Raw genomic sequence first — 27,208 nt, 5'->3', positions numbered from 1 at the left:
GGGGGTGAATACGAAACAGCTAATTTCCATTTTAACCCTGTTGAGAGTAAGGAAAGGCCAGTGAATATTAAAGATCCATTCGAGGCGAGCTGGATTTATTTTAATTTCAGTACTCCATATTTTAAATATATTCTCTCAATAATGGAAGCTATTACACATTCAAAGACAGAAATTCAAACAAGGAAGCTCTAAATAAACAAGACCCTTTCTTGGGTACTTAATGGAGATGTTTAAGAGCACGAAATTGATTTTAAAAGCATTATACATTTTCATATATTTTTTTCCAATGACTTATGTTAAACATCATTAAATTCTGTCGACAGCATTTATATCCCCGCTAAATTTAACTTATTAATATTAAAATCCACTGTATAATATCCCGAAAAATTAGAAAGTTTGCTATTTTTCAAATACATTATTGATTGATAAAAATCGTGACATTAAATGATAATATTCTTTTTCTAAATATATTACTGATTTGTCGGGCATTAACATTTTTAGTGGCTTTATATAATTGTACTTTTAAATTTTACTGAAATGTATTATGCTTTTATGCGATATTTAATTCATGGTATATGTTATTTTATATAAATATACAATTTATTTTATAATAAAAATAACCAAAAAATATATATAAACAAAATCAATAGCCTATTTTTGCTGAAAATTATTAAAATTAAATTACAACTTAAAAAAAGGTTCTTGAGAATTATCAGATTAGTAAAATTGCTTACATTTATGTATAGGTTGGCAAGAAAGTAATTTCTGTTAAAGTTTGAGTTTATCGTCATCAAAATGTTTGATATTAGGTAAATTTAGGTTGCTAATACATCTATTATAATATCAAGTTGTGACTTTGTTAATTTTATTATGTATAACAGATTATCTGAATTATGTGGGTGTTCATTGGGCAAGTCATATTTTATTAGATTGCGCGGCAATTGTTAATACTAAGTAGGGTTGTTGGTTCTTGGTCTATGATCTGTGAATTTGTACTCAATGAACTAATGCTGGGAATATAGTAATCAAGACAACAGCACAGTCTTAGTTCCGTATTCGCTAGTTTCGTATTCGTACTCGTATTCATATATTTCATCTTGTAGGATTCCTGTAGATTGCCATATACAATGTTACAAGAAAACCATGTCGGGTGAGACCTGTAAGAAGGTTGGGTGTCTTCTGGAAAGCTGGTTACACATCAGTTGATACAATTAATAAGGGAGACTTCGGAATTACGTTCAACAACAATTCAACTACATGTCAAACTAAAACCTTTATTGAAAGATTATTGAATTTTTTCTTAGATAGTTTAAACTAAATAACGTAATATTTTTATCCATTGTCATTTAGAACGTTATACAAACAGAACTGCATATATTGTACCGCAATTAATCCAAAAGTTTAAGGTTAGAGGAGTGTGTAAAAATATATTAAAATATTTAGGAACTATATTATTTAAAAAGGGCGCTATAATTATGAACACCGAACTATAGTACGTCACTGGCTATGAACTGCGTGGTATACGAGGAATCGGACCATGCTTTTTAAGATTGAGTGGTGTAACGATGGAAGTGTCTAAAAAATAGACGGCTAGAAGGGTTTGGTCGGTTTTCTAATATACATCTAATAGATCCTGTTCGTTTTGTTCGATCTCCGTTCAATAAGTCGCCTCTTTTTGCGATATTTACCAAGAGACCTATTCTCTTAAGGAAAGTTATTATATTTAGTTAAAATAATTATTATGTGGATTACGTGACATAAAATTCATTAGACAATCTGCGTTGATGATCTTTCATCACTGTTTATGCTTTTCGTAACTTGCCTATATCGTAAAACCGTTCACAAATCATATTAACTCAAGTTGGTATCGTATTATTGGAACTTCTTGTTGGTGAAGATTCTGAAATATGTCACCGCAGTAAAAATAATGTATTACATAAAGCTGATGATAAGGTTTATTTTTAATATAAAAACGAGAAGTAATTTACATTAAATTGTCTTATTAGTAATTTCAATTTGCCAAGAATATTCGTTGAATGATGATTATGCTGTAAAATATTTGAGTGCTGAATATATTTTGAGTATATTCTTAAATTGATAACTGACTACGTAAATAATTCATACGAATATAATATAAGTTTTAGAATTAATATAATATAATTAATATAATATAACATAAGAATATAATATAATAATATAAGGATATAAGAATTAATATAATATAATAATATAAGGATATAAGAATTAATATAATATAAGTTTAATTGTAAATACAATAATTGGGATGCAAATTTTCAAATAAGATATATTTTTAGCTGATTTATAATTTAACTTAGTCAAACTTGTTTGCAATAAAACGATGTTGCTCACCCAAAATATATGGAATTCAGTTTTATTACGATTCTACTCCTATAACAACCGTTTTTTAGATCAATTACAATTGCAAGCGCATCAAATACGGTCAGCAACAATCAGTTATGATAACATCCTTTGGTTGTGGCTTATCAATCATTTTTTCTTCAGAGTATTATCAATGTTTGTCAGTAGAATGACATATAATAAACAACTGAAGACCTCTAATGGGAATATAATTTCAGTATAAAGAAAATCAACAATAATAGTCAACTATTGACAATAAATTAATTCCTAGTATTATTTATAAAACAATAAACGAAGCTGTTAAAATTATAATTATCTATTATTATTATAAGTTATTTATCAGAGAAAATTATGTAGAACGGCATCTGGAGAAAACAGCGTGTGGGAGAAAACTTTTAATTTGAATGATTTCAAATTTTTTTTGGGGAGAGTTCTGCGACTTTCGGATCAATCTTAGTATTGAAAATTAGAATAGCCAATTTTAAAGTATATACATACCCACTCAGATGAAATATAACTCTTGCCAACACTTTTTTCGTGTTAAAATAGAGAAGTAACACTCCACAAAAACATTTTATTCAACAAAAAATCCGATACATTCGATAAATTGTACATTATTGTTATTTATTTTATAATTCAATAAAATGTACTACAATGAATGCTTAATAATATCTATTTTGCAGGGATTAGATTGTTGAAGGGCATTGCGAAAATATGTATTAACCACGCCATCTTTTATGAAAGGCTACGAATTAATTCGAACAACTAGTATATAACTAATTCGTAATATAATTAACCGAAAATAGTTTCTTGACAATTTAATCAAGTGGATCGTTTTTATGTAAATATTAGTTAGTCACGGTCTGAAATAAGTTGTTATGAAATGCTAATTGGAGCATTTTGTACTACTACATATAATAAATTGTATTAAAATTCAAATATTGCAAAAAATAAATAACATCGAGATCTCTAAATCTAATTATAATGTTACAATTTTTAGGATATTACAGTAGCCAATTATTTAAGAAACACTTCGAAGAAAATACAACAACGAGAAAAAAGTCGATTTACCAACTAATTATTTGCGAAACCAAATAAAAACCGAAATAATTGCCAGGGTTGCAAAAACAAAGGCAAATCGGAAAATAAGTATTGTACAATTTGTCTTTCCACATAAATGTTCTCGTCAAAAAATCGGAGAGACAAATGCTGTTGGCCCTGGTTAAGGAACTCCTTATGCGTTCGGTTTCTTTAGGCGGAACGAAATGTACCAAGGCCGGGATACAATAGCCTGTCCGAGCTGAATTTTAGTTAATAAGAGAATTCGTTTTTTTTTATATTGAGCAGTGCAACTGAATTTATTGTATATACGTTGTAGAGTTATAACTTTTTTGTTTTCAAATATAGTATACTGCGATTTTAAATTATATTTAAGGAATCTTCTGTTATATATTTCATATATAAACAAATAAAAAAATAATACAATAAGATATGGTAGCTATAAATTTTGTTATGATAGTTGCCTTTTATTTCAGGACTACTAATAATACAATTATATTACCATTTGGGAACAGATGTTTTAGCCGAAAGTTTGATGTTTTGTATAGTCTGGAACTGATGTTAATGTAATAACCAGTATAAACTTAACAGCTCCCACTGGTTAACTTAATTAAACTTTTGCCAATAATATATCATGAAAAACAACCATTTATCCATTCTATTTTCGCAGTTCACTCTGAGTATAGCGAGATTGTTGCACGGCCTATAGTGATTATATCAAAACACCCTACAGCTATTAGTGCGACCAACATAGATCAATGCCGTTTGATCTCACAATAAATTCCTTTTATGTCTACCTATCAAGATTCAATTACGAAAAATATATTTTTAAAAAAACACAAGTGCCCTCTCCTGAAGAAGAATAAAGACTCGAATAACACTTGTTTGCAATAAAAAATCTGTTTGATCAACTGATTCCCATATATTTCGGTATGTTGAAAAACAAAGTAATATTGAAAAAAATTCAGGGCTGCTTGGTGGCGCAGTGGTTAAGGCGGCAGCTCCTACTGCGATAGTGGCGGGTTGGAATCCTGCTAGGGCATGGATGAACTTTATGATTATGATTGTAATTTTAAATGTCTTTATAGGCAACAATGGAAAATCCAATAAGTAATAACCACTCACGTCAGTAACCAGGCTGGATAAGACCAGATGTCTTCTGGGTCAATTTTCTTCTAAGTTGATCACTGGTCGGTCGGTAGACTTAATGCCGAGGACCGTGGTTCGGAGCCCATGTTAGATTGTATGTCTAGTTCACATAAACCCTCGTTGGTAAAATGAGACTTTAAAATATATCAAAAAATAGTCCAGGACGTCAGCACAATATGATACAGCACAACGGCGTCCTTCCATAGGTTCATCAAAAAGAAGCCTTAAAGCAATTCTGCTTCACAATAGCGGTTTTTATGTTTCTATTCACCATAAGTCATTCTCCATATACCTCAAATAAATCTACAAAAATTAGGAATTGGTTCTTCCCAAATTAAAATACGACGTTGTATAACAAGCTGCGTTTATCAACTTCCCTTGTTTTTTGGGTCTATGATATAGCAGAGATCGATAAAATCTCTTATCAAAAAGAGATGGCCACAAAGGGGGCTTAAAGTTAATAAAAATAAGTGTTTGTTGTGAATTGAAACTTTTAATTGAGATTTATATTAGCTGATGACGTTATGAGACTGTTGCGTTTTCCCAAGCTTTGGAGCGGGTCCATCATGTGCAGTCCACTCAATTGTGGATTTTTTAAATGTTTTCGTCGGTAACAACCTCTTTTGAGCGTCCACTGCGTTCACCGTCTTCAGTGCTCATTTCGCCACGTTTAAACTTAGCATACCAATCCTTGATGATTGATTTTCCTGGAGCAGTGTCTGAAAACTCAGCATCAAGCCGAATTTTTGCCTCCACTCTATTTTTTCCGTCAAAAAGCAACATGCGAAATTCCTTTTTATCCATTTTTTTCAGAATAACAAAAGCTGCTTCACTCAAAATGCTTTAATTCACAAACTAATCATCCGACAACTATCAAATTTATACACGCATCTTTTGAGGGTTAGGGCTAACTAAAAACACATTTGATATAATTCTAGTAACGCCAATATGTCAGGCCGGGGACTTTTCAACTGATCTTTTAAATTCTGTCATGTTTTTTTGTTGTCAATTTTGCAATATTCCAATCGGTAATTATCCTGTAATTATAAAGTCTTCATGCTTTTTTCGGGTTTATAGATATTAAAAATACCGTTTACCCACCCTTTGGCACAACTTTCACTTCAAGAGATGCTATAGAATACTCAAAAAGGGAAAAAAATTAAAAACATCAAAACACTCACTTTTAAATTGTTGAAACCGAAACCAATATCCCGATTGTTGGAGCAGTATCTCCGTAAGTTTCTAAAAGTGTTTGATAAAATTTGCCAGCATATTTGTTTAAAGCAAACAACATTAGTAGTAAATTAGAACATAAGTACGAAAATTTACTTTTAAGCAGTCCATGATTAGTCTCCATATAACTTAATAATATACTTCAATAATGCTGAATATATATTTATATATCGATATTTTTGTTAGCTGATATTATTCGATGTTTCAAAAAAAAAACTTCCGAACATTTTAATAAACCTTTAAAGTTATCTTAGAATATTCCTTAAAAAATCTTAATTTTAAATGTTTAATGCATTTTGGTACTTCATTTTAAAGATTTATCAAAAATATCACTATTTTTTAAAATATTTAGAGAATATATTTTTTTTTATTTATTAATATATCTTTTGTAAAATATAGATATTTTTCCTGGTAGTTGCAAAACAAATTTTTATATTTTTTTTTTCCTCTGATATATATAATCTATCACTATTTCATATATTTACCCCACATTTTCACTAATAATTATCGCTGATTAAACTACATGCAAACGGTTAATACAAATAACAACGCAATTCACTAACATAATACATGTTCATGCGTGTTTTAATATTAAATCAACAATTATTTTAATTTAGTTATATGGGACAATTACAATATTCATAAAGTAATAAATAAATAGCATTTTTTCAATACAGTAATGTTTGCCAAGCCCAAAAATTTACGCGTTAGAATAGCTCGCTTATTGCCGGTTCATAAAAGTGAAAGTGACTAGTTCTTAACCTTTATGTAAGTTATGCCAAGGTTGCCACCGGGAGAATATTAAAGAAATCGAATTTGGATGATAAATGTGAATTTTTTCTGTTTACGTTTTAGTAGATCTTCAGGAACCGCTTGATTTTAGATAAAACTGAATTATTATTTGAGTTGATAATATGTGGGCCGAGAATAACGGTTGTTTTGTTGCGAAATCAAGACGGGGACGATGAGACAATGCCTTACAAAACGGATATTTTTAGTTTTCAATAGATGCTATTTTAGTAAATGTATTCATTAATTAATATTCTATAGTAATTGAGTTATTTTTTGTTAAATGATCTCATTGATAAAGTTTAAATTCAAGGTGTAGTACTGAAAAGTGATTAAATCATTTAAAAAACTAAATATTTATCTCTGTTTAGTTAACAGTTACACTTACCATCTAAGCGGAATGTTTACCATGAATTATTGATTTTACGGTATTTATTACATCATCTATAACAGTTTAACACATTCATTGTTCTGAAGGTATCATTGTATTTAACAGATGGCCTTTGTGCTGTCATAAAAATTAGCTTCGCGTTATTTCTGATATGATTTTGTAATACATTTATTTTAAAACTTTATTAAACATGTTATAAATATATTTTTTAAAATTATTAAACTATTTTAAATGTGCTAAATCAAAATTATACTGTCCTTATATATTTAGTCTATTTATTAAAATTATTTAGTGCATAATAACAAAAGCTGTTGAGTTAAAACCGTAAAGTTCATATGTATAATACATATGTAAATATTTATAATTTCGAACTGTAGTAGTAGAACGAAAGAAGTTTTTAGACTTTTGATATGAGTATTATATTAAAATAAATACAAAAATTTATATTATTGGTGCTTCATACAATTATGATTGATAATATAGAAATATCCGTCTATTTAGTATACTCCATGTATATTATCCTATTTGCAAGTCTCCAGTCAATTCTGGTAAAAATGAACTCCTCATAAATTTTTAGACAATTGCCCACACATGTTTATAGATTATGACACTAATATTCATATAATCAAATTTAGTTCAGTTCCAACCTTCGTAGGGTGAAGACGTATTTTCAATGCGGTCCAAGCTGATTATTTATGATACGAGACGTTCTGTAATAAGGTGTTAACATTTAAATTCTTCCTCGTAAATATGCTATCACTAGAATAACCAAAATTTATTTTATTACAATATATTACAATTATTTTCTATTATTCCCGCAACCTGTCGATGCCGTGTCGAAAAAACGATGTTGGTTTCGCAGCGATTCAATCATCGATCCATTTTCACATTACTGCGGCGTACGTCGAAACCGTTTTCCAGTCAACTAGCAATCAGAAGGCGCTATGTCTGGTGCGTATGCTGGGTGCTGCAGAACTTCCTATTTAAGCTGCAATAGAGTATATTTCACACTCTTTCAGCTCTTGGCTTTATATTGTCATGCAAGATGACTATGAGCCATATTTTTTGCATTAGAGTAACAGTTTTATTTAGTACTAATAGTTGTTTACATCCATACTTTGCATTTTGAACCAATAAATATAGCTGATTAAAATACATGCAAGCATATAATACTTTACAATTAATTACAGTGTCTCATATAGACAATTAGTATGTAGGTCACCTAAAAATTTGTTGCAGGTTTAAAAGATCCTGAAATTACATTTCTTTTTACTTCAGTTTGAATTTTGACTATCAATTTTGAAGAAAATGGCGGCTGAAAGTTTTTGAATGCTATATGAATCCTATGTAAATAGAGGTTTTGACGTTTTAGAAGTGGCGATCTTGACACCGAAGACAAACAGCGTTCTGGATCGCCAAAAACATGTGAAGACGAGTATTTAAAAACGTTACTCGATAGTGATGTATGTTAAATACAAGTGAATTTTAAAGAATTGTGTGTAGTAACACAAGAAAACAATCGCTTGAAGAACATGGGAATGATCCAAAAACTTCGTGTGAATTGAAGCCAAAAGATATTGAACGGCGTTCGGACATAGCGAAATGAAAAGTAGTTTTTTTTTGCGTCGCATGGTTATTGGTGATTAAAAGTACATCCTCTACAAGTGGATTATCCAAAGCGGACAATATCATGGCGACCACCTGGTCATGCATCAGCATCAACGGCAAAGGCTATCCATGGCTCCAAGCTAATGCTATGGGTGGATAAGCTTGATGTGATATACTAGCTGCTAAAGTTTAATGAAAACATCAATGGGGTTCATTTTGACTACAACTGATACGCTGAACCTAGGACTTGACCCCAAAAAATGGGCGGAAGACGAGCAACCGCTCAACAATATTATTCTTCAGCATGACACCACTCGATCACATGTTGCAAAACCGGTGAAGATATGTTTGGAAATAGTAAAAGCGCAAGTGCTACGTCATCTGCCGTATTCTCCAGACCTTGCTTCATCTGATTACTATGCATTCCAACATATGAGTCGTGACCTGCCTGAGCAGCGGCTCGATTTCTGAACAGCCTCAAAATCGTTCTTTCGAGATGGAATCCCATAAATTCCCTGAAAGTTGGGAAAAAGTAGCAGCTATCGATGGACACTATGTTCCGATTTTCTTAATAAATATTCCAATTTAAAAAAATCCTTTAAAACTGATTTAAAGGCCTAATAATAGTAGACAATTTTAGAGCTACTACCTTTAAAATTACAAGCCAATATTCAATCTTAAAATAATATGAAATCACTCTCTACACATCAATGAAAATTATATTTAAAATTCTTAAAAGAACAGAAGGAAGTTTATAATTTATTGAGGACTGATCATTATTAACTATTCACAGAAAGCAAGTAACACACATGTACAATATTTACGTAAAAGCATTACTGTATATTTAGCATTCTACCTGCAGGGGCTTCAACACATGCCGTGGCACAACGACTGAACGGTGGTAGTGTACGCGGCTGGTATTGCATTTTAAACTAATTGCTCTTCCTTCATCTCGTTCCCTTCCCATTTGCTTTATAATATCCTCTGATATATCCTGCAGATGCCACTTATAATCTTACCATCCGAAAACCAAGCAATTTAAATAGATCGTTTAAAAAGATTTATATATTTTACGCTTCGCGCTGCAGACCGTAATTTCGATCGGGTTTTATTATTTGAGCTGATGTTTTAGTTTGTTTTTAAGTTGTTAATCCGTTATGATTAGTGAGTAGGCTAATACGAAAATATCTTCTTAAAAATATTTTCTTGAAATATGTATTGTAAAGCAATTAATTTATATAAATATATACTTTTAAGAAAAAAATTTGAATTTTGGATTAAAATTTTTTTAAAAGGATTTTAATAGTTAAAATTTTCTTTTAATATGTGGAGATTTTTCTATATTTTCAACACTACTTGAATCAATCTTAATTTATTCACCCTGTGGACCATCAGCACCTCAACATTTTTAGCAAATTGTCGCTGGGAACATCTCTCGATTGGCCATTTTTCCCTGTAATCGCGTTTAACTACTATATTGTTTACCGTTTAGAATTGATCTAGGCTTCTCTGAATAAATCTTTGGGGTATATGTGGCTTTTTTATCGCTATGTCTCATATTCAATAAAAACGTGGATTTTATTCGCACTGTCCATTGGAAGTTAGTCGGTATTCATTTTTTTTATCCTAAATATGCGAAAGGCGATTGTTGAAGTGCGTAAGAGGTAACAAGTTAATTGAAAAGTTCCCGGTGCGACATATAGATGGCGCTACTAGAATTATATCATGTTTTTTAGTTAGCACTAACCCTCAAAAGATGCGTGTATAAATATGAAAGCTGTCGGATCATTAGTTTATGAATTATAGCATTTTGAGTGAAGCAACTTTTGTTATTGTGAAATAAATGGATAAAAAGTAATTTCGCGTGTTGATAAAATATTGTTTTCTGAAGGGAAAATTAACAGTTGAAGCAAAAACTTTGCTTGATGCTGAGTTTCCGGACAATGCCCTAAGAAAATAAAACATCAAGGATTGCTATGCTAAGTTTAGACGTGGTGAAATGAGCACCGAAGACTATGAACGCAGTGGACGCCCAAAAGAGGTTGTTACCGACGAAAACATTTAAAAAATCCACAAATTGATTTTGAATGACGGCAAATTGAAATTAAATGAAATAGCAGACACTCTAAAGATATCAACTGAACGTGTACATCATATAATTTACGAATATTTGGGTATGAGGAAGCTCTGTGCAAGGTAGGTGCCGCGCGAGCTCACAATTGGCCAAAAACAACGACCAGTGACACGGAGCAGTGTTTGAAGATGATCAAGCGTAATAAACCCGAGTTTTTGCATCGATATGTGACAATGGATGAAACATGGCTCCATCATTTCACTTCGAAGTCCAATTGACAGTCATCCGAGTGGACTGCACGCGATGAACCCGCGCCAAAGCGTGGGAAAACGCAAAATTCGGCTGGTAAGGTTAGGGCATCTGTATTTTGGGATGCGCATGGAATAATTTTCATTAACTACCTTGAAAAAGGAAGGACCATCAACTATTACATAGCGTTAGTGGAACGTTTAAAGGGCAGAATCGCCGAAAAACCGCCGCATTTGAAGAAAAGAAAGTGCTGCTTTACCAAGACAATGCACCGTGTCACAAGTCAGTGAAAACAATGGCAAAAAATCGATGAATTGGGCTTCGAATTGTTTCCTCATCCACCGTATTTTCCAGATGTGGCCCCCAGCGACTATTTCTTGTTCTCAGATCTCAAAAGAATTCTTGCTGGGAAGAACTTTTCATCGAATAAAGAGGTAATCGCCGAGACTGAGGCCTATTTTGAAGTAAAGGGCAAATCGTACTACAAAAATGGTATCGAAAAGTTGGAGAGTTGCTATAATCAGTGATTATATTCCCTTAAAGGAAATTATGTTGAATAAAAAATAACGAGTTTTGTCAAAAAAATGTGCTTTACTATGTTAGGCCGCGGACTTTTCAACTCATCTGTTACACATATTAGGTTGAAAACGCAAGTGTGTTTCAGTTATCTTTGTGTAAATTAATCCGCAACAAGGAAGTTACTTTCACTGATCATTTACACTGTTTTCTACAAAAAGTCGGGTGAATCAGGATAATCAGTTATTATGGCTTTTTTTTTGTTTAGCATATTTCTATCAAACAGGCACCTATACACGAAGCCAAAAAGGTTCAGTCTTAATTCCAGTAGCATCAGAATATGATGAAATATATTCCCCGACCAGCACATTGACAAGATCTGAATCATCAACCTCAATTTAACCAATTAATTTAAATTTAAATCGTGACGGGCAGATTTCCATCCCTAATATTATTGAAGCAAATGGCGGATATTTTGGTACAATAATGGGACAACTTTAAGTTGAAAACTATTCAGACACTATACAACTACAAATTTTATTCTCCCAAAAGTAGGCTAGAGGGCCGTAAAAGAGAATCACAAAATTATTTTAAAATTAAAATAGATATTACTAAAATTTTACCAGAAATAAAAACACAAAATTTCAAAATTTGCAATGTTAAGTCAAATACCAATCAGAAGCGGGACGAATTATTGACGTCAATTACTGTTTCCTAATCATCATATCCGCATTCAAAAGTTTGAAGTTTTTAGGGCGCTTGGATTATATTTGGATAATTTATCTTATATTTAAATGTTAAAAATATGGTTTTGAGCAACCAACGGAATGAAGAGATAAATGAAAAATGTAACTGGTAAATAAATAAAATTATAAATAAGTAACAATCGATTCGTCGATAATGACTACACTGTGTGACAAGTAGCTGAAATAATAACTTTTTTAAAAAGACTACTAGAACTCTTACATACTTGAATGAGTATTCCAGACACACTCACCATAGAATGTGGTAAAGTATTGAAGGATATTTAGTAAATATACTATTTTTAATAACACTTGCCAGAAAATTAATAAACGCAGGTCGTACCCAATAATAACACAATCAATGGTGTTTTACTTTCCACAATAAATTAAAATTTTTTCCATGGCAACAAATTACCTTGTAATATTTGGATAATTAAAATGCGCAAATATCTGTAGTTCATTTTCATAATAGCCTTACAGCCTTATAAGTATGTGCAACTCGAAAACTGCATCACTTTTAGTAATTTATAAAATATGTGTTTCGACATGCTTTAACATATTGTGTTCTACTATGAATTTTTCAACCACATCTTGGCTTAGTTTCTTTTATTTTATTTGAGTTCAGTGACAACAGTAGGCTTCATGCATTGTCTTTTGGAAGTATTGTTCGAAATATTTGAAACTTCTGTTTGCCATAACATAATTATTTGGCTGCAGAAACTTGACAAAATCATATTGTTCAGTCAAATATTTGTCACTTACCCTTAACCAGGCGAAATATAGCTCATCCTATAGTTCGGATGTATAAGATACCAGATAATTTTTTATATTGGCTTTTCCTTATCTAACCATGATGGGATTTTATTGGTACTTCTTAAAGGCTTGGATTTAATTAATATTTTTATCTTTGTAATTTCAGTAGTAAACAGCAATGAATATTGAGTGAGTTCAGTTAGAAGCCCATTTTCGGCTGATTAGGTGACACTCGAATCTTCTAAAAGATCTTCTCTAAATCTAAACCAGTCACATCATATTAATTATAATTTTCTATATTATTTTGCAACTGAGAAAAGGACAATATTATTAGGGACTCATATACACAAAAAAAAACAAAATAAACCTAACCTAAAATGTTATCAACAGTGTTATCTGCCTCGATTTTACGTTTATTATAATTTAAACAAAATTAAATGTACTTAAAACAGTAAATACTCACATTAGAATGATTTTACTGCTGTGAATAAATTACCAATGTCCAAACTATAATGGCCAGTTCCCGCCTTATAAAAAATTTAATCACATTTTTTGGTTTTGGAACGAAAATACACAACTTCTTTGAAATTTTTACAGATGTATATTATATTAAGGTATATTACACATCGACACATTAGAATGTCTAATTATAACTGTCTAATTATAATTTAAAAGTCAATTTTTCTTCCAAATCCATTTTTTTACGGAAGTAACTTTTCTTCCATATAAAGTAAATACGAAATATTGTCATAAAGTAATTACAAAAAGAGTCATCTGGTCTATTGCAGCTGTTTTTTTTTATAAGCAAATAAAGATTCAACACGTTATAAATAAATAGACATTGTATATACGTTAGGTGTTGATATTATTTTGTTCATCCTTTGTAGACGCCTGTTGCTACGAATTTTAACCATGGATAAAAATAAAAATTGTGACAATAGCTAAAGTGTTGTCGTGTCGCAACAATCATATTTAGATAAAATGTTTAACTTTAATCTGAAATAGAAATAAATATATGAAATAGAATTAATTAAAATGATCACAGTTAAACTTAAGTTAAACCCCCAGTTAGCTACAAAACCTCATCATTCTGTAGTTACTGGAATTTAAACGCCCATAAATAACTGTTAAATTCTTATGGAAATCACCGACAAGTATAATATACGTATCAGAAGAAAATAATGTTATAAGCAGTAATTTACACCTATATAAAATAAACTGCTGAAATTAATCGACAGAAATCTAAAAAAAATCAAAACTCACATGAATCGCCGTATGGATATTAAAAAGCTCTTAAAAAAGACACCTAGCGCTTATCGTTAAAATTCCCTGGTGCATTGATCCTCGATCGGATAACGAGAACGGCAGCTGCGACCGGTCTCTACTTTGTTTTCTTAATTTGATAAGTATTAAACGTATTATTAGCGTACGGCGTAAAGCTTCGTATATATCTTTATGGGTACGCATAATTGAGAGCGATACTTCTTTTATCATCTTATTGTACGCGTTTATCTCGGAATATTGAACACGGGCGCCATCGCTAATGTCTCATAAATTTTAATTGCGTTCCTTTATTTTTAGCCGTAATCACGGCTGAGGGATTTGTTCAAGCGCCATGGGTTATTACGGCGGCTGTTTTGTATGGGACATTTTTATATCGCGACCGCGAATCAAGGTCTCGAACCGAGTCGACACAATCAATCGTTCCTCGACGTTCTTTTATCGCCTTTTGCTCTTATTTATCCAAATTGATTCTCTAATAGAGAAATAAAAAGAATCGGCATGATATTTCAAAAGCATCAACCTTCGCAGGGTAAATGCGACAATGGCATTTCAATTCAACATTTTGTTTCAGTGGTTTCAAAAATGTAAAAACAAAATCTAGTAACTGGATGATTAGCCCTTGTTTTTAATTAAATCGCATTCTAGTTAAGAGACGTGTATTTTAGGTATTTATTCAAGTTAATTTTAAACAAAAACAATAATTTTATTATCAATTTTTTACTATGAAGAACTTTTAGACCTAAAATTTTTGTACAATATGCGCTACAAATGGATAAATTCTAATAAAACAAAATTTGCCCAAATCAAGCAACCAGGAAAAGCCATGAGATCGATAACACAAAATATATAAACAACTATTTTAGGCTCTAGTACACGCGCTCTCAGGTCTAACTCTTATACGGTAGATTATTATTTTTGTACGTAAATCAAATACGGATACATAATTTTTAATATAAAAATCTGGCAATGTTGTATCGAAAATTGCCGGCCGGCAATTTTAAATCGGAGACCAATCCCTAAATTTGACATTTTCAATTATATTTAAACGGAAAGAGAATATGTTGAAACATTATTAAACGAAGTTATTTTATTTTAAATAGTGTTATTTAAGCTTTGGTATTATTTTTAGTTATTTCCGTATTGTTTGAAATATTAAAAAGTTATTTCATGAAATCAGCTTTTGATGTCTGGTGAACAGAAAACAGCTAACAAAAATTGTTCTTCCTTAAGGACTGACAGTAATTGTTATGGTTCTAGACACAGTATATCATTGTACTAGAGCTAATTCTAAAGGTTATTAAGATTTTTCTAAAAATTTTAGTGGTGTTAACTTCTAATTCATTTCAGGTTTTTTTAGTAAATGCTTTTATTAATAAAATTGAAATTAAAAAAAAACAAAATTAAAATGATTGTTGCAAAATATATTAACAATTATAAAATAGATTCATAGAGTTTTAATTCCTCATTTGTTGCTGTGCTGTTAGTTCCCATGTGGGACATAAGACAAAATGGAAAGCAGTAGACAATCGGAAGCCATAGAAGGTAATTTAAAGATGAGCCATCTGCAAGAGTGGAATAAATAAGCAGAAAACGATGCAATTGTATTTAAACATTTATGTAAACAAATTATTATTTTAATATTCTTTTTTTAATTCCGTCTGGTGTATTTATTATTTTTGCAATATATCTTTTAGGTGAGTGGTTTTTTAAAAGTAAATGAAGTAATGGAAATATACATCACTTCAAACTGATTACATAATTTGCATAGATAGACCACATATAAAAAGCAAATTTGTAAACATTCTAAATTTTTATTTTTATCAAATAAAATTACTTGTTGATTATCGAAACTTACTGGAAAATAGATTTAAAAGTTAAAGTAAAATATTTTATTTAAAAGTTGGTGAGTGTTAATTCCTTAGATAGTTATTTTAATATAGTATACTATACAGACATTTATTATATATTAAATACATTTTTGATATTATATTGAAAATACTGTAAAAACAAGTTTCAGTAACCTATCATTTTTCAATGATTCCCTTTGTTCTGTTATAAGAGAGACATGATCAACTTATAAAATAGCTGTCGAGTATCGACCATTGGGCGATCACTAGTATTTATTATTGCTTAAAGAAGATATAGAAGAAAAACATTTAAAAATTCTGAATCGAATAAAAATTCATATAGATTTATTATATTATATTTTATAGATTTAAAAAAATATATTTTAGAGTTTTTTTTACCAAACTAGAGTTTATCTAGTGCGGACCTGCTTATAATGTGGGCTCCAAATCATGGTCCTCGGTATGAAGCCTACCATCTGGCGATTGACCAACTTGGAGATTATCCAATAAGACATCTAGTTTCACCCAGCATATCTAGAAAGTGGCGCTATCCTACAAAAACACATTTTTTCGGAAAATTACGACTGTTCGAATAAAAAAACGAGACATTCTTTACCATTTTTTGATATTTCGAAATTATTTAGCTAATTAAAAATTAATATATCATTTAAAAAATAGTAAAAATAAAAAACTGGTAACTAATCAAATCAGTTACGGGGCTTTGTCTTAAGCATAGCATTTGATGGACTTCAAATTTAGAGATCTTATACTGTAACATTGTCCAATGACTCTCGGAACTAGACAGAAGAAATGACACAATAAACACCCGAAAGAGCCGAATTTTAGTTTTTATTTTAACATTATTCCTCTTTCGTGATAAATATGTTCGAGGTAACCGAGTTTTGCCTGCAGCTTGGCTGATTCGGCTTATTACTTACTTAACCGTAGATGCTTCCAGCCATGTTCTTCTTCTGTATTATTAAACGCAAATAATTGAAAATATATAACAACTCCTGCACTTGCTCCGGATGAACTTTCAACTTCTCCCGGTGAACATAGCGCTTTTTTGAGCGTATATCAGATCGGTAAAGATCGGATGTTCTTTTTAAATATTTTTCGCATAACTGAATCCAATAAATTTTACTCATTATTTCACAGTCGCACACAGCGCAGAACTATCGTAAGATACATGAAGAACTTTATTAACATGTTTCTAAACTTTAATAACATGTTCCCCTAACAATTTAGGGGAACATGTTCTTCTAAATTGTGAGCTAACAGTATATGTCGAAAGCAGAATGACAGTCAATAAAAACGATAAGAAACCCTTTTCCAAATCTAATGCATTCCTCAATAAAATGAAAGCGTACGAAAATATTATTCACAAAACGGCGATTTGGTCTAAATCCTGTCTACTATTCTCGACTTATTTCTTCGCGAACTCTTATTTGTATAATAATAGATATACTCGTAGTAACAGTGCCTATGTTGTATATAGAGATAATATAGCCAAGGATTAATCATTTCAATCGCGTTAATAGATAAACTAGCTCAGATTGGATCCTTTTTGATATTATTAAAAGATCAGTTTTAAGAAAGAAGAATCTTGATCTTAATTGGGAGTTATTGGTAGTTGAGAACTGTAGTTCGAAATCAACCTTAAGTACGTTTTTTTTTATTTATGGAACCGCTATGTAAAATTTATAGGATTTTTAAAAGTATTGCTGCTGTATAAATAATACATGGTATTAAGATGATATAAATAAGATTGTTGACATTCTTGAAAATATTCGTTGTTTTTTTTTTGGAAATATTAATTTTCCATAGTAAACATCAATTTATTCGGGAAATAATATTTACGAGTGGGAATGACTGATATGCGACATAATATAGAGCTCCCATTTTTTATCTAAACAAAAAAGAGATATTTTTCATTTTTATGAAATTCCATTCTGTATGAACGTAAAATAAAAATATATATAAAAAACCCGTATAAATTCTGTGTGGCATAAAAGTATTATGATTTTGTCTAAAAACATCTTTCAAATTTATCAAATAATTTGTATTTGTCTTTTGTTGTTTCTCTTGGCGTTAATATAATGAAAATCATTATTATTCTATTTCATATGGAAATAAATAAATGACATGGCACATACATGTTATTAGATAATACTTGTGATTGAATTCAACTGATTTTTTTCAACATTTCGTGTAATTACTGTCGTTTCTTTCTAGATTGATATATTGTATTTGGAATTCGATATTAATGTTATTACGAAAGACTACTGGATATTAAACAAGTATACATGATGAAGTTCGCTATGTTTCTAAGTTTTTTATGATGAATCAAAATATATTTGTTATATTGCGCGACTAATAGGACATTGAATCTCTAAAAAATAAGTTTGGTAAGATTCTGGTTTGACATTGGTGTCATGATAATTTTCTTACATTAAAATTGTGATAAATTAGTATAATATATATTAATCAAAATATTTTCAAGTCATGCACTAAACTTCCTATTTAAGTTGCAACACTGAATTTTCACAATTCTTAAAATGTTAAAATGGTTAAGCGTTGTCATATAAAAGGACGATTTTTTGTCTATTAATTGTTATAACTAAACTTTTTGACAACAATACGTCGTTAAATTTGTTCAATTGATGTCGGCAGATACCTGTTTTTACCTCATAATACACTAGACCTTGCTGATGCAACTATATGCACTTTATCTAATTAAAAGTATCAACTTAAGAAAATGAAACACGCCATAGTAACCCCAGAAGTATTTTTTTCTTGGAATTTATTCACTACATAAAAAATAATACGTTTCGTAATTTTTTGTAATTATATCGAACAATCAATCTATATTATGATAAATTATATGACTATATAAAAAGTATGTTATGTACTTATCGTCCAGATTATGAGTTGGGTGAAATGATACACAGAAGATACAGTATCCGATGACTCTCAGTGATTTGAATATGTTGGTAATTTAGGTGTAATTTATCTTATGTAATTAATTTATCTTGTATCTTGTATGGCTAGTTTATCTATAAATGCTTGGCACAACTACATCAAATGATTATGATTATTTTTCTTGGTACTGGTCTCCAATTTCTAATGTTCCAACTTATTTAGCTCATCGAGGTTCTCAAACTACTTGCTAATACAATGTTAATAATTACCAAAAATACTAACATTAATATATTTTCAAAACATAATGTATTTTTTACTTGACAAAAATGTATCTATAAAAAAGCTATTTTTAAAACTTTTTATCCTTGACTAGACTCACAAAACATTTTTTGTGTATTGAAGCCGTAACTAGTGTAATTTGTGGCATGTTTTATAGAAAATTAAAATAGTTTTTCAGTTGTCAAACATTTAAAGTTTTAAATAAATCAATTAAAATCTCATTATAATTTGTTAAAATTAATTTCATTTCATTATTAATTATAATTCATTTATAATGTAAGTATATATAATACCGGTAGAAAACCGATATAAGAATATTTTATTTTACATCTTAACATAATAGTGTTAATTAACAATCCAATTAGGAAACATAAAATCAACAGTAGCATATACCCTCAGATACTGGGGCTTATTGAACAATTTTCGGGATATATAATATATTCCGGCCATAATTTTATTTTATAACTTGTTACAACTATAAAACGTAAATTGTTATATTCGACCGTGTTTTATTGAAATATGTATTGGTCAAGTTTCAATAACGAGCTCTACGTACAGATAGCGACCCAATTATTTTTATGGTATCATTATACTCTTAGTATACTCTACGCATAACTTTCATATTTTTATGCCTAACGTGACATTATTATCGGACACGGTCCACTATATTTATATACCAACAAAAATTATACCACTCTCTATAATATTTCATTTCAGTTAACAAGAAAAGTAAATTAGATCATTTTGTTTCAGGTCAGCAATACGTCGCAAGGTCGCCCGAAGAGGATTATTATAGACAAGATCGCGGTTACTCGGTGCCATACCAATCATCAAACAGCTTTCAACCGATTCAGCAAGCGTCGGACGTACCGTTCCGATTCCACCCCAACTTCCCTCAGTACAAACATCACTTCACACAAACCCAACCCGATTACCAGATCGGAAATAAAATCGTGAACGTCCCCACTGGATTTAGGTCGTCCCAACAATATTACGACGATCCCAATTACTCCGGTTTAGGGAAACTTCCACCCAGCGAAACGTTCTTGGGTCAGGTGACCTTGAACAATCCCCCAGAGTTACCTGGTACCCCAAAAGTGCAAACGTTTAGCGATAATTCAAATGGCAGTCACAGAAACTCGAAATCGCTCGGTTCGAATACGAAAAACGACCTGTTGCAACAAGAAAGTCCCTTGTCGCCAAAACTAACTCACGCTCCCCCGGTACCTGACCTATCGAAAGCTAAGAATAGTCTGGATGACAAAGAGACGGAGACTGAGGGGTCCGTAGAGGAAGAGGTCGATGACGACTCCGAATATTACGAGAAAAACAGCAAAGAAGAAAATAACAGCAACGATTTGAGTGAGGATGAGGAATATTTGGATGACGAAGAGGGAGATGATGAGGAATACGAGGATGAAAGCGAGGTAAATGGTTTTTTATTTATATTTATTTATATAACTATAGTATGTGGTTACAAAGAAATGTATTGATTATTAGTTTTAATTTTAAATGATAAAGGTTAAAATAGTTTTCCTGGCATTTAACGGTTTTGATAAAGTAATATAAAAACCAATTCAAAAATATATCTTCTAATATACTTAAATTAATTTATGGTTTATAAAATTAAAACAAGTACGTATACGTATTTAGCAGCCTTAATTAAAACAAGTACGTATACGTATTTAGCAGCCTTGGTTGAGTTTTGCAAAAATAATGTAATATTTGCCATTAGTATCATGTACTAGATGAACATAACCCCCAACAAACTTTAGACTCTGAAGAATTGTATCCAGACTTCGTCGTCGTCCTCCAAACACTTTACGCAAATCCCTCTAAATCTGCTTCTACAATCAGTTTTCAAAAAATAATTAACGAAAGTACAGAAGAGAGAAAAAAATTAACAGATCTATTGAAAAGTCTCCGGCCTGACACATAGCTGGCACTACTAGAATTAAGTCCATATGTGTTTAGTTTTAGTTGTAACCCTCAAAAGATGTGTGTGCAAATTTGACAGCTGTCGGATAATTAGTTTGTAAATTATATAATTTTGAGTGAAGCAACTTTTGTCATTGAACTATTTATTATTGTTTATTAGTAAAAAATGGATAAAAAGGAATTTCGCGTGTTGATAAAATATTGCTTTTTGAAGGGAAAAAATACAGTGGAAGCAAAAACTTGGCTTGATGCCGAGTTTTCGGACACTGCCTCAGGAAAATCAATCATGAAGGATTGGAATGCTAAGTTTAGAGGTGGGTGAAATGAGCACCGAAGACGGTGAACGCAGTGGACACCCAAAAGAGATTGTTACCGACGCAAAAGTGACAGCAGTACTCAATATTCACTTGAATAATATTGTTTCGACAACAGCAATATAGTGAAAGTGGTGGAGCTAACATTCATCAGGAGGTTACGACTGCAAAATTCTTTATAATGGAAGCCAATGCCAATTACTGAAAGAAGTGAGGCAACGATCATAATACCTGTATACTTCCTCATTAGAAAAATGTGGTATGGTACACTGAGTCATCATTTATACCGTTTCCTACTAATAGCTGCGTTTTTGTACGGAGAATTTCAAAAGTAGGTTACAATCCGAACTGCCTACTTCGAACAGTGAGTCACGGGAAGGATTCGATATCGATTCGAATCAGGATATTCGGCTGGTACTCTCATTCACATCACCGGTGAATTAATATCTCGACATCTTCAATGCTGTCTATTACTGCCATATTCCAAGATAATAATACGCCCATACATACATTAAAACATCATCAAACAGCCTCCCTGGCCAGCACAATCACCAGACTTCAAACATAATTGAACCATTAAGGGGGGATTTAGAGAAGAGAGTGAGGATTAGATTATTAGATATCGGCCTCTAACATCATTGAATATTTTAGCGGATATTTTGGAACAAGAATGAGTCAACATTCAGCAACAGATACTCTACGAATCTATTCCGCGAATAATTGCAGCTGTTTTAAAAGCAAATAGGGCCTTATTAATAAATAAATATTGTTTATATAGCAGGTGTTCATATTACTTTGTCCATTTCCTGTACATTAAGAAGATTTGTGGTTTCATAAATATGTTGTATAGGTTTTATGGTTTGAAGAACATTTTGATGTTCAATATAATCTCCAAGACTACAGTATACTTCAATAAACTATTAATTTATCCATCCATAAATTTAAAGGTAGATATTTTTCCGAGTGTATATATATATATATATATATATATATATATATATATATATATATATATAATATAATATATATTCTAATATACTTAAATTAATTTAAGGTTTATAAAATTAAAACAATTACAAAACTTGGTTGAGTTTTGCAAAAAATAATGTAATATTTGCCATTAGTATCATGTATTAGATGAACATAACACCCAACAAACTTTAGACTCTGAAGAATTGTATCCAGACTTCGTCGTCGTCCTCCAAACACTTTACGCAAATCCCTCTAAATCTGCTTCTACAATCAGTTTTCAAAAAAATTAATTATCGAAAGTACAGAAGAGAGAAAAAAATTAACAGATCAATTAAAAAGTCTCCGGCCTGACATATAGCTGGCACTACTAGAATTAAATCCATAAGTTTTTAGTTAGCCCTAACCCTCAAAAGATGTGTGTACAAATTTGACAGCTGTCGGATAATTAGTTTGTGAATTATAGAATTTTGAGTGAAGCAACTTTTGTCATTGAACTATTTATTATTGGTTATTAGAAAAAAATGGATAAAAAGGAATTTCGCGTGTTGGTAATATATTGCTTTTTGAAGGGAAAAATACAGTTGAAGCAAAAACCTGGCTTGATGCCGAGTTTCCGGACACTGCCTCAGAAAAATCAACCATGAAGGATTGGAATGCTAAGTTTAGACGTGGGTGAAATGAGCACCGAAGACGGTGAACGCAGTGGACACCCAAAAGAGATTGTTACCGACGAAAACATTTTAAAAATCCCCAAAATGATTTAGAATTACCGTAAATTGAAATTCAATGAAATGGAAGACACTCTAGAGATACCAACTGAACGTGTACATCATATCATTCACGAACATTTGGGTAGGAGAAAGCTCTGTGCAAAATGGGTGCCGCGCGAGCTCACTTTTGACCAAAAACAACGACGAGTTGATGATTCGGAGCAGTATTTGAAGATGATAAAGCGTAATAAACCCGAGTTTTTGCCTCGATATGTGACAACGGATGAAACATGGCTCCATCATTTCACTCCGAAGTCCAATCGATAGTCATCAGAGTGGACTGCACACGATGAACCCGCTCCAAAGCGTGGGAAAACGCAATAGTTGGCTGGCAAGGTTATGGCGTCTGTATTTTGGGATGCGCATGGAATAATTTTCATTGACTTCCTTGAAAATGGAAGGATTATCAACAGTGACTATCACATAGCGTTATTGGGCCGTTTGAAGGACGAAATATCCGAAAAACAGCCGCATTTGAAGAAGAACAAGCTAAAGAGAAAGAAGTGCTGCTTCACCAAGATAATACGTCGTGTCACAAGTCAGTGAAAACAATGGCAAAAATCCATGAATTAAGCTTCCAATTGCTTCCTCGTCCACCGTATTTTCCAGATCTGGCCCCCGTGAATATTTCCTGTTCTCAGATCTCAAAACAATGCTCGCTGGGAAGAAATTTTCGTCGACTGAGGTGATCGCCGAAACTGAGGCCTATTTTGAAGCAAGGGACAAATCCTACTACAAAAATGGTATCGAAATGTTGGAGGATCGCTATAATCAGTGTATCACGCTTGAAGGAAATTATGTTGAATAAAAAAGCTAATTTTGCTAAAAAAATGTGTTTTACCATTATGTTATATGTTATATTATATGTTAGGCCGAGGACTTTTCAATTGTGGTTTTATAAAATGTAATACAACCCAAAGTTAGCTGACAGAAACCGACGAGCATTAAAAGGGATTGTGGCCAGACAGAAAACTACGGAAGCACAAGTCACAGAAGTACTCAATATTCACTTGAATAATATTGTTTCGACAACAGCATTATAGTGAAAGTGGTGGAGCTAACATTCATCAGGAGGTTACGACTGCAAAATTCTTTATAATGGAAGCCAATGCCAATTACTGAAAGAAGTGGGGCAACGATCATAATACCTGGACACTTCCTCATTAGAAGAATGTGGTATGGTACACTGAGTCATAATTTATACCGTTTCCTACCAATAGCTGCGCTTTTGTACGGAAATTTTCAAAAGTAGGTTACAATCCGAACTGCCTACTTCGAACAGTCAGTCACGGGAAGGATTCGATATCGATTCGAATCAGGATATTCGGCTGGTTTCACAGGATATTCATTCACATCACCGGTGAATTAATATCTCGACATCTTCAATGCTGTCTAGTAGTGCCATATTCCAAGATAATAATAAGCCCATACATACATTAAAATATCATCAAACAGCCTCCCTGGCCAGCACAATCACCAGACTTCAAACATAATTGAACCATTAAGGTGGGATTTAGAGAAGAGAGTGAGGATTAGATTATTAGATATCGGCCTCTAACATCATTGAATATTTTAGCGGATATTTTGGAACAAGAATGAGTCAACACTCAGCAACAGATACTCTACGAATCTATTCCGCGAATAATTGCAGCTGTTTTAAAAGCAAATAGGGCCTTATTAATAAATAAATATTGTTTATATATCAGGTGTTCATATTACTTTGTCCATTTCCTGTACATTAAGAAGATACAATGTGTATCTTTGTGGTTTCATAAATATGTTGTATAGGTTTTATGGTTTGAAGAACAGTTTGATGTTCAATATAATCTCCAAGACTTCAGTATACTTCAATAAACTATTAACTTATCCATCCATAAATTTAAAGGTAGATATTTTTCCGAGTGTATATATATATATATATATATATATATATATATATATATATATATATATATATATATATATATATATATATATATATATATATATATATATATATATATATATATATATATAAATTGAAATTGAAAGGATAATAACCAGAAAAACCTATTTCATTTTCTGAACTGGAAAGGTCAGAAGGACGACCAATTCCGTTTCTCTACAAAATAAGAAGAAAAAAAACGACAAATTAATGAAAGCAGGAAATTACAAGAACAAGTATCCCGGAAACTATTCGGGCTAACAAAGTCGATGAGAATCCCTTATAAGAAAGAAAAACGAAAGAACTTTTCCTTTTTATAGGGAACATTAAACTTTCGGTCCGATCATTTTTGGGTCTTCTAACGATGCAAGGACAAGAAAAACATAACTTTTTTTGTTTCTTTGGTGTCTCTATACGCATTTCTGTCGAAGAAAATCAATATCTGATTTGATTTCAAGAAAATTTAAAATTTAAACACTTAAATTCGAAAATAAATTAAATTCAGTAGCTACTGGTAACAATATAGTTCAGTAAAAGTATTCAGACTAATTATTTTAAATAATACTTAAGGAATACATTAAACTAGACATTGAAAACTATATTCAGTTTCTTTAATAGCTAGATTTTGTAAATCAACTTTTTTAAGAAATCTGTAATCTTTCCCTACTGCAACTTAATCAACGCCTAAAAAATCAATCCCCAAGCTTCTTCATTAATAAATACTAAGCAGAATAGATGTGCTGCCACCACAACCCTCTGTATCCAACACCGTTTTTATTTATTGTTATTGGTCATTTCTGGTTGTGCTGCCTGGTTACTTTTTTTTCGTTTTATATTTTTTGCATGAAACAGAGCTGTTTTTAACATAACACATGTTGATGTCTTTGTACAGATATTTTATTTAATATTATTGTTCGTTACATATATCTCTTTCTTTTTAGCTTAATTCTTTGTCTTTTTACTGACACTTTTTTAACAATACTGCTTGTTAAACTATTATAACTGATTCTTAATGATATAAACTATGGTTATTTTCTTACAAAAATATCACCTCTTATAGATAGACCATTTTTGTCAATATAAAATACTAATTATTTATTCTATGTTTTTAGACGACATTAAAACAGCTATATTTCCAAAAAAGACGAATTCTCTTAAGGGCACATACTTAAACATTCGGTCTTAAGGTTTAGAAACATGAAGTTTCTGGACTAGAATACCACATTAAACGAACATATAGTGAAACTATAGAACTATAGTGTCAGTAAAATACCAAGAAACGGAATCATGCTCCAGCATTGCCCCATGCAACAGCAATAGCTTTTCAATATTTGGATAAGAATAAATTGGCAATCATACCTGATAATGAATAGCCTATGTTAGAGTGGATTATAAATAAATTAATTAATGTACTGTACGAACTTGTATGATCTAAAAAAATCTACATATTTTCCAGTAAATAAAGCTTGATTGGTCCTGATTTAGCTTAGTCTTCATCGGCTTATATTTGTGTCCAGTTATCATTTCAATTTTCAAACACGAGGAAAACGCCGAAGTTATAGCGTTCATCGTTATATTTGAAATTATTTTATGCTAATATAGCGACTGTTAACTTAGTAATGATCTGGTAACCATTCTGGAAGCAAAATATATAAATAATGAAAAATATTAAAATATCGCCGGTAAGGTTTTTAATGGATCCTTTTTTAAATCTCGCATTTTAAAAAGAGCTTCGAAACTTTCGCAATTATGCTACTTGAATATTTCAAGAACTTCCTTCTTCAGTTTTTACGTCAAGTTTTAGGACTTATCCACTAATGAATGCAAATTGTGTTATGCTTAAAAAGTTTCCAAGCGCAGAGTTTTGTTGGATTAAGGATATTGAATTGAAAAAAGTCAAATGCCAATTGAATCGATTTAAAGGCTTTTTATTAAATAAAGATAGATTAAAAACATTTTCCGAAATAATTACAATTGATTTTTGCTTATAGGGATCAATAACATTGATCGTATAT

At 31.2% G+C, this 27,208-nt stretch overlaps 1 protein-coding gene across 4 annotated transcripts in view; it reads left to right on the top strand.

Moving 5' to 3' along the window:
• Positions 1–27,208, top strand: part of LOC143206690 (uncharacterized) — a 173,895-nt gene that overhangs the window by 115,061 nt on the left and 31,626 nt on the right. For all 4 annotated transcript variants that reach the window (XM_076419346.1, XM_076419348.1, XM_076419347.1 and 1 more), the window contains exon 2: positions 20,029–20,702. In XM_076419346.1, coding sequence (XP_076275461.1) covers positions 20,029–20,702 — 674 coding nt within the window. The remainder of the gene's footprint in view (positions 1–20,028; positions 20,703–27,208) is intronic.

Source organism: Rhynchophorus ferrugineus, unplaced genomic scaffold (genome assembly GCF_030347505.1).
Source record: "Rhynchophorus ferrugineus isolate W39M unplaced genomic scaffold, kcgeb_rfMv2 rfM1, whole genome shotgun sequence".
Lineage (NCBI taxonomy): Eukaryota > Metazoa > Arthropoda > Insecta > Coleoptera > Curculionidae > Rhynchophorus > Rhynchophorus ferrugineus.
The sequence above is the reverse complement of the archived record's forward strand: the minus strand, read 5'-3'. Positions and strand labels throughout refer to the sequence as shown.